Here is a 9,638-nt window from a genome sequence, read left to right as displayed (position 1 = left end):
AATGTGGCATGGGTCTGCTGGTCTCTGGTATAACACAACTACAGGGCACCCTTATTTTCTTATTTCTCCAGCCTTATTTTCTTATATAGTCTTATTTTCTCCAGCCCAGAGTCTATTCAATTCGTTCCTCATTGAACCACGGACTCTAGGCTCCTCACTCCCAGAGCGGAGCCCGATTACCTTCAGGGACAGAATCTTAGGGGGCAGGCCACGCGGACACCCATTCTGTGGAACCCCGCCCAAGGCCTTTCCGATCCCTCCACTAACAGGGAGTTACAGCCCATGGGCCCCAGACCCTTCCCACAGAGCTCAGAATTTCCTGTTGAAAGAGCAGTGAGCTGGCGCCACCTCCTGGACAGAAAGCCCTAGAGGCGCTCCAGCACGAGGTGCCGCCATCCCTTTCAACTGCGCACGCTCCCATCTCCGAGCCCGCCCGCGCTTTTTCGCGATGCTGTCGCACAGCGCATGTGCTTATCTTGTGGGCGGAGCCCAGGACGAAGACTTCCCTACTCCCTGTCCATCCATCCCGCTCTCTGAGAGCTTAAACTACGTTTCCCAGGATCCTCTAGTGTCGGAGACTTCCGGCTGCGTCAGCGGAAACGGTGACTGGATCAGGCCGAGCCCCGCAGAGGCCGGCTTGGTCACTATGGAGGAGATTGGCATCTTGGTGGAGAAGGCTCAGGTGCGGTGGGGACTTCGGCCTTTTAGTACCCGCCGGGCTTGGGGGAAAGGTTGAAGCCAGACCTGAGTGGACAGCTGAGTGGACTTGGAGGATCCCAGTGTGACTCTGGGTGATTTTAGGGGCTTCGGTGGAGAACTTTGTGCGGTCCCGAGGCCTGACTGTGTGGTCGAGTGATGTGGGGAGGGTAAGACTCCGAAGGCGGAGCTGGGAGAAGAGGGTCTTTGACATTGATGGGTTTCGAGGCCTGCCTGGGAGGGCTTGGTGACCTCGTCGGCCCTTTGGGGTTGGGGTTAGGTCAGATGCTGGTGAGCGATGTGTGGAATGGGCCTGTGGTTAGGGGACTGTGTTCCGTGCTTTGCTGGGGTGGGGGGCGTTGTGGTTTTATCTGGACTTGCCTGAGTGACGTTTGGGAGTCTCTTTTGGAGGGCAAATGGGAAATGAATGCTGGGAGTCTTCGAATGTATAGGGACTTTAACAGCCTGTCCAGGAGAGCCGTGTAACATTAGGAATCTGTGGAAGGGTGATGGGGATGCTGGGATATGGTAAGAAATTGATGTGATATTTTGGAGGATGATAGGAATTGCATATCATAGCAGATCTGTTTGGGGTGCAAATTAACATAAAGGATTTGTTTAGGAGCCAGGGTGACATCAAAGTCTATTTAGGGGGCTGAGAATTTTCCAGGTTCTATTTAGAGAAGCTGAATAATGTTAGTATTGAGTGACTTAATGGCAAATTGGTGGTGGTGGTGATGGTGGGAGCAGTGGCTCTAGATGCTTTCTTGAGGAGATTCTTTTCTTCCAACCTGAGTTTCCCCCTTGGACTAGGATGAGATCCCAGCATTGTCTGTGTCCCGGCCCCAGACTGGCTTGTCCTTCCTGGGACCTGAGCCTGAGGATTTGGAGGACCTGTATAGTCGCTACAAGGTACATTCAACCCTAACCTGAACCTTGCACAAGGCCCATCATCTCATATTCCCTCTACTTTCCACTCTGGCTCAGCAAAGTCTGTAGCCATCCCTTTCCTCTTTCCTCTGGGCTCACAGAAGCTGCAGCAAGAGCTAGAATTCCTGGAGGTGCAGGAGGAATACATCAAGGATGAGCAAAAGAACCTGAAGAAAGAATTCCTGCATGCACAGGAGGAGGTGAAGCGAATCCAGAGCATTCCGCTAGTCATTGGGCAGTTTTTAGAAGCTGTGGATCAGAACACAGCCATTGTGGGCTCTACCACGGGTGAGTGGGTGTGTGGATGGGGGCACCTCATTCATTGATTTGTCCATTCAACACCTAATTCTTTCCATGTGCTGGTAACTGGGGTCTGCCATATGCCAAATAACAGCAAATGAGGCAGGATGGAATAATGGTGTTCTTCAGGGTATTTGATCCAAAAATAGAAATATATTTCTTGAGTATCTGTCTTTGTCATTGCTTAAATATATATGTATAAATCGTAAAATCTCACCAGAGGGTATTTAGACATACTGTGTGTGATATACTCTGATGTTTTTTATTTTGTTTACATATGTTTTGATTTATTTTATTTTGTTTACATATATTTTGATGACCAAAACTTTGGTCATCCTCTCACCTCCAGTAATTCCCTGACTACCATTTGAAACGTACCTCTGCTAAGAACTCAATGTATAGTAGCTGCTATTAACATAGGTCCAGGCCCTGCCCTTACAATCATTGTTGTTTCTAATGTCCTGTTTGTCTTTTCCTGCTTCTGGCCTCTACTCTTCTAGAGTAAGCGATGCTCTTGTAAAGGTTCTTGGAAAAGATGTTGGACTTATGGGCTATGAGGAAGTGGAGGAAGGGGTGAAACCTATATCTTTGACTGTGAGAATTAGGAGGATAATGGGCTTTTTCTGAGAAGTACAGAGGGTTTGGAGGGAGACAGTTCAGGACATTATAGGGCAGTCAGGTCTGTTGGTCAGGAGAGAGATTGCTGTGCATTACTAACATAAATGTAGGAGGTAGATTAGAGAGGATAGAGGCTGGGTGACCAAGGAAGAATCACACAGAGACCTAGACAGGAGAAGATGGGACTGAATCAGGCAGGGGGAGGAGGAGAGAACTGCTTGAAGAGAGACTTGGAAAGCTGAGTAGAAGGTTGTGACGACTGATGGTCTGTGGAGGGAAGGGAGAGACAATTCAGGATGATGCTTCAGATTTGGCTGGGACAGTATGTGTCCTTAAGGCAGACCCAGAAGGAACAGTTCAGTTTGGGGAAAGATACTGGGATCATATTAGGACAGTAAGAAGTACCCAGGGAAAAATATCCAGGGGAGGCATGTTGGACACACCCAGTCCTGGAGCTTAAGAGAGAGTCTTGGCTGTAGACAGGAAAGTTGTTAGTGTGAGCCTCTCTAAGATTAATGGCCTGGAGGGTACAACTGTGAAGGAAGAAGAGGGGAAAAGACAGTTTCAGGACTCGGGGACTTTTTTTTTTTTTTTGGTACCAGGGACTGAACCAGGGGCACTTAAACACTGAGCCACATCCCCAGCCCTTTTTAAATTTACTTAGAAACAGGGTCTCACTGAGTTGTTTAGGGCCTCACTAAGTTGCTGAGGCTGGCTTTGAACTGGCGATTCTCCTGCCTTAGCCTCCTGAGCTGCTGGGGTTACAGGTGTGCACCATTGCGCCGGCAGGACTCAGGTACTTCTCATTTTCTTCCTCCCCTTGTCCCTTTCTCAAAGGCTCCAACTATTATGTGCGTATTCTGAGCACCATTGATCGTGAGCTGCTCAAGCCCAATGCCTCAGTCGCCCTCCACAAGCACAGCAATGCCCTGGTGGATGTGCTGCCTCCTGAGGCCGACAGTAGCATCATGATGCTCACCTCAGGTGAGGCGGGAGCCCGGGGCTCAGGAGGCCTAAGGGGACCTTGTGGACAAGGCTGGGAGCCCCAACTCTGCTCTCCCACCAGACCAGAAGCCAGACGTGATGTATGCGGACATTGGGGGCATGGACATCCAAAAACAAGAGGTGCGGGAGGCTGTGGAGCTCCCACTTACACACTTTGAGCTCTATAAGCAGGTGAGGCTATGGAGGCAACAGGGCAGGGACAGGTACCACTGGGTCTGGGATTGGTGACAGGACTCCTTACTTCATCCCTTCTTTTCCCACTTCTGGGTTTCAGATTGGTATTGATCCTCCCCGAGGTGTCCTCATGTATGGCCCACCTGGCTGTGGGAAGACCATGTTGGCAAAGGCTGTGGCGCATCACACGACAGGTGAGCCTCTCTACCTCCCCTGTGCTTTGAGATTTGGGTCTCCCCTTGCTCACTGCTTGCTCATGCTCCCCAGGAAATAGCATGGCATGTTCATATGCATGGGCTCTGGGGTTATAGCCCAGTGTGGCCCTTACTTGCTGTGCATTCTGGCCAGGTGACTACCTCTTCATGCCTCAATTTCCTTTTAATAACAAATTACTTTTGTACATTGATTGTGAAGACTTAATGAAATCCCCAATATCATAGAAAGCAAATAAATAAATAAGAAGTCCAAAGGGAAGATCCTGAACAAACCTGCATTGCCAGAGGTCAGTTATATCAGAAGATGGCCTCTGGTCACTGTTTCTAATACATTAAAGACTGATTCATAGAGCAAAAGGGAGCTCGGAGCTCTTGGTCAGGTGTTGATTTCTTAATGTTTTCTGTTTTCCTTCTGATATTACATGTATTTTGGAAACCAAGTGTTCTGGCTTTTTTGTTGTATTTAATGTTCTGCTTTTTTAACAAATCAGACCAGAATTTGATATGTGTACATATGATTCATGACTGCGGCTATTGGGTTGCTTTGGGACATAAGCAGATGGCTAACCCTTGGGGCTTGAACTGGGACCCAGCCCTTGACTTGAGAGAATGACTCAGCTACTAGGAGTAGGTGTCCAAGTGAAAGGATGCCTTTAGGAATTTTTTTTTAAATATCTTTATTTATTTATTTTTTAAGTGGTGCTGAGGATCAAACCCAGTGCCTCGCGCATGCCAGGCCAGCACGCTACCACTTGAGCCACATCCCCAGCCCCACCTTTAGGAATTCTCAGTTTCATTTAAAGCAAGATGGGCTCCACAGGCAGCTCATCTCTCACCTTTGTCATCCTACTGTCAGCTGCATTTATCCGGGTCGTGGGCTCAGAGTTTGTACAGAAGTACCTGGGTGAAGGCCCCCGCATGGTCCGGGATGTTTTCCGCCTGGCCAAGGAGAATGCACCTGCCATTATCTTCATAGACGAGATTGATGCCATCGCCACCAAGAGATTTGATGCCCAGACAGGGGGTGAGTGATGCCCAAATAGGGTTGGGGTCTTGGGCAGGTGTCATACCAGTGCTCTGGACTGACCTTAATGTTCACTCTCAGCTGACAGGGAGGTTCAGAGAATCTTGCTGGAGCTGCTGAATCAAATGGATGGATTTGACCAGAACGTCAATGTCAAGGTTTGGGGCTCAGAATGGGCAAGTGGAGGTGTGGTGTAGGAATCAGGGAAAGGTAGGGGCTGGCTCATGAGGGGCAGGTATCATGACCGGAAAGAAAGTGTAGGGAGGGACAAAGGTCTGAGCCAGCCTCTCCTGGTGCCAGGTGATCATGGCCACAAACAGAGCAGACACCCTGGATCCAGCCCTGCTACGGCCAGGACGCCTGGACCGAAAAATTGAATTTCCACTCCCTGATCGCCGCCAGAAGAGATTGATTTTCTCCACTATCACCAGCAAGATGAACCTGTCTGAAGAGGTTGACTTGGAAGATTGTATCTTACTCTGGAAGTGAGGGGAAGGGCCACAGCAGGGTATGGGGTGCGGTCTTAATTTCCACATCTGCTACTACCATAACCAGAGTGCACGAGGCACCAAGGTCCAGGGAAGAGGGTGGTGACCAAGACAGCCCTAGGATGACTTCTTCCTCCAGGCATTCATCCCATCACACAGGGAATGTTGTCCTTAACTCAATCACTGCAGATGTGGCCCGGCCAGATAAGATTTCAGGAGCTGATATCAACTCCATCTGTCAGGAGGTGAGTGATGGTTTCTCTCTGATGGGGCAGGGGATGTGTGAATACCTCTTCCCTTCTCTGAGACCACTTTGCTGCAGTTGTTTTGTCCCTTTATTACCTTCTTGGGGTCTTGGGCCCTGTGTCTGTCCCCTACCCCTGCCAGCCACCTCCCCTTCCATCACTGGTGAGGGTGTGGGGTGTGGAGATTACTCAGAGTATTTAATTCTCATTCCTCAATAGAGTGGAATGTTGGCTGTCCGTGAGAACCGCTACATTGTCCTGGCCAAAGACTTTGAGAAAGCATACAAGACCGTCATCAAGAAGGACGAGCAGGAGCATGAATTTTACAAGTGACCCCCATACCTACCCCTTCCCTTCCCACACCACTCAGGGGCTGAGGCTTCTCTCACCTCTCCAGGTACCTCTGTCCCAAATCCTAGATTTCTTTTATCTTTACCAAGGTTTGGTGTATTCAATAAATGGATAAGATTGAATCCATTTAATTCCTTCTTAGAAGTTTAACTCCTTTGGAAGGAGTTAAGTTTAACTAACTCCTGAATAGGGTCCACTGGTTCCCTCCTGATCTCCTGACAGGTGAGTGGGTGAGGTCCATGTCTTGGATTGCAGCTTGAGAGAGAAGCAAAGAATTCAAACCAACTGACTTTAGAAATTTAGAGAAAGGTTTGGAAAGAACTTCAGACAGAAGCCCTTGGCCGCAGAAGAGAGCCCCCACTCTCATTTTCTACAGGTAGATCATTTTGGGTTTTCCATGATTCCTGCCTTTCTCACACTCAGAGGGAGTATCAGGCACAGAGAGATAGCCCCTCAGAGTTCCCCAAAGCAAAGCATTGGTGTGGGGTGAGAGGAGCAGGTCAATGTCTGGGTTCTGTGCATGGGTCAGAGCACAGATGCATTCAGTTGCCAAGTTTTCCACAATTGTCGCTGATGTTCCAGTGCCCACAAGCATGCATCTTGTCCATTTGCTCAGGGTTAAGTCACTGAGATGTTCTTTGTCCTGTCTGGGACAAAGAATCTCCCCTCAGCATATTGCTCGTCTCCCCTCAGCATATTGCTCTTGTCTAAGGAATTGTAACTTCTGGCTAAAAGTACTTTTCCCCAAACAAATAAGGATTTTCTCCTGAATCACACATGACTTCTAGCAAAATCCTCTTCCGAGGTTTCTTAATGCCTGAGGCTTTCCCTTTGGTGTGTCCTAGAGTTTACTGGGATTTGGTTTCTGGTTAAAGCTTTGCCCCACTTTACCTGTAATGCCTTTTCCTTGATATCCTTTAGGTTAGGCTTGCTGCATACTGTGACCATTTATCACCACAGTTTAATGTGGCTTACAGGGCTCTGTGTGAACTGCCCTCTGCTCACCTCATTTCGGAGTCCTCCATCCAAACCTGTCAAGGCCTCCTGGTCTTGCAGGGCCCTGAGGGTGTAGCTGTTCTAAGCCTTTGCACATGTTCTTCCTTAGGCTGCTTAGACTTTCCATCCATCCTTACTGTCAGTGTCCCCTCTCTTGATATCATTTAGCACTTCTCCCTCTGGACAGCTTCCCTGCCACCTGAAGTGAGGAAGGAGTCCTTTCCCTTGGCTCCCTGGCACCTGCCCATGCTCTGCTCAGCAAAGCTTATGTTACCATCAGACTTTCTTATTCCCTTTTGCACTGGAATCTCCCCTAGAACAGTCAGGACAACACTTGATTACAGTTCAAGTACTCTCACCTGTACTTGGTAGACATTTAACACTTGAGTGATCACCCAAAGATCATTCATGTTTCTTGAAAAACATGAATGTTGGTATTTATTTGGAAGTAAAATGGAAGAAGGTATAAGGAGACACAGTTGGAGAATCCCAGGTCTTTGAAGGGAAGGAAGTGATTGATCCCTTCATAGATAAACTGGTAGGTTGATCATAGGTTAATTTTCCTTCCTGAAATGAGAGGAGGAGGTAAGAGGGGAAGGTGTAAACTGCAGGGGCAAAGGAGGAAAGAAGAGGTGGTGGCAACACAATTTTGGAAATAAAGTGGGCTGTGCTCATTTGCTTAACAAATGTGAGGAGACAAGAACTCAAGCTGAAAGGAAGCGAGAGGAGAAACAAATGGATTCCCCTTTCAGAAAGGGTTGGGAAACCGAGGTTCCAGGTTTTGCAGGTGAGGACTGTGGACACTTCAGCCTGGGGGAGGGATATTGCCACACCTGAACAGATCATCCCTCTTGGAATTGAGATTGCCAGTTCCCATTCCCATCTACCCCTGATAGGTATGCAGCTTGAAGCATCTCCTTAAACTCTGTCAAGAGTCCTCATCAGTAGAATGGGCACAACCCCTAAGTCCCAGGGATAGGAGTCCTGATGAGAGGAATCCTGAAATCAGGCACAGAAACCTAAGTAGCATGGAGCTCTAGATAAGGGAGAGGGGAAACTGAGCCCCCTTCCAGCTCTGAAGGCTTCTCGTTCAGTAACCTTCTCCCTGAGTGTGATTGACTGTACCTTGGCAGAGTACAGTCAGGGTACCTCGCAATGTGGTTGTGGCTTATTTCGCTGCTGTTAAAAGAGTGTTCATTCAACATCTATTCCATGGTGCCTTGGAGGGAGCAACTGATGTTAACAAGTGAATTATTCTCAGGCCCTGTTGTCAAAGAACTCACTGTCTCACTGTGTAATGAGGGAGGCCAATTAAGGGAAATCAAGTAAATAGCAAGGCTTTATTTTATTTATTTATTTATTTTTATTTTTGGTACCAGGGATTGAACCCAAGGGCATTTAACTATATTCCCAGCCATTTTTTAGATTTTATTTAGAGATAGGGTCTTGCTGAGTTGCTTAAGGCCTCATTAAGTTGCTGAGGCTGGCTTTGAACTTGCGATCTCCCTGCCTCAGCCTCCCAAGCTACTGGGATTATAGATGTGTGCCACCACGCCTGGCTCACGAGGTTATATTTTAACGGCATAGAGGGTCTACTTTTTCTTGAGGAAGTTAGCATTTGACTGGAGTCTCTGAAAAATAAGGAATCTGGAAGATGATTAGCATAGAATGTCCTTTGGTACTAAAATTCTAGTCACTTTTTCATTTGTCCTGACCACTCATCCATCTTAAAGCTCTTGGAGAATTTTTGAGAAGATATGGAGATCCCAAAGGTGGAAATTCTGACTTTTCTTCTCTTTCCATTCACATGATATCCATTCACAGGGCCTTACACTGTTTAATTTAGGTGAAATTACCCAAATTACTGGTCAGCAAGGACTTTGGTTAATATAGTTCTTCTAGGGATTTAGAGTCTACTGAGCAAATTACTTTCTCCTTTTGGAAAGTAAATAAGGATGAGCCAAGACCTGTGAGAGCAAAAGCTGCCTGCAAACTGAGTTATGATTAGTTGAACATTTTTTACATTGATGCCTTCCAGCCAGAGTCCCCAGGAATACAGCAATCCCAGTCTACAATGAGGGAAAACATGCACCATGGGCAGCTATTGGGGCTCAAGAAGAGAGTGTTTGAAAAGATTTACTAAGGAATTTGTGCTTGATTTGGAGGATGGTTCCAGGAAGCAGGACTTTGATCAGGATTGCATGGTGTCAGGAAGCAAGGATACATTTTTGTTTGTTTAGTTGTGAATAGACACTATACCTTTTTTTTGTTTATTTTTGTGTGGTGCTGAGGATTGAACCTAGTGCCTCACATGAGCGAGGCAAGCACTATACCACTGAGCCCCAGCCCCAGCCCCAAGGATAAGTTTATGATTGAGCATTGTAATAAATCTCAGCTATAATGAAGGAGGCTGAAGCTGTCATTGATAAAGAAGTAGCAGTCCCTTGTGTTGGCTAGGAGAGGGGGATACTTAGTATTTTGGGGATTGTGCAGTGAACTTGTTCTTGTCTGTTTAGAATTATGAAATAGCCTTGTTTTTCTCTGGCTTCACTGTGGTCTCAAGATGTGTTTTTCTCTGGCTTCACTGTTCTGCTAG

The 9,638-nt window shown here is 47.4% G+C and overlaps 1 protein-coding gene across 1 annotated transcript; it reads left to right on the top strand.

The window, feature by feature from the left end:
• Nucleotides 1–584: 584 nt before the first annotated feature.
• Nucleotides 585–6,168, top strand: Psmc4 (proteasome 26S subunit, ATPase 4). The gene is made up of 11 exons (XM_026411576.2): nucleotides 585–682; nucleotides 1,510–1,608; nucleotides 1,728–1,914; nucleotides 3,382–3,528; nucleotides 3,611–3,720; nucleotides 3,824–3,917; nucleotides 4,795–4,962; nucleotides 5,044–5,120; nucleotides 5,263–5,431; nucleotides 5,640–5,695; nucleotides 5,915–6,168. Exons 1-11 carry the CDS (start codon nucleotides 647–649, stop codon nucleotides 6,026–6,028), a joined length of 1,257 nt encoding a protein of 418 aa, XP_026267361.1. The 5' UTR covers nucleotides 585–646; the 3' UTR covers nucleotides 6,029–6,168.
• The last annotated feature ends 3,470 nt before the right edge of the window (nucleotides 6,169–9,638 follow it).

Source organism: Urocitellus parryii, chromosome 15 (genome assembly GCF_045843805.1).
Source record: "Urocitellus parryii isolate mUroPar1 chromosome 15, mUroPar1.hap1, whole genome shotgun sequence".
NCBI lineage: Eukaryota > Metazoa > Chordata > Mammalia > Rodentia > Sciuridae > Urocitellus > Urocitellus parryii.
Note: the sequence above shows the minus strand (reverse complement) of the source record. Positions and strands in the feature narration are given on the sequence as shown.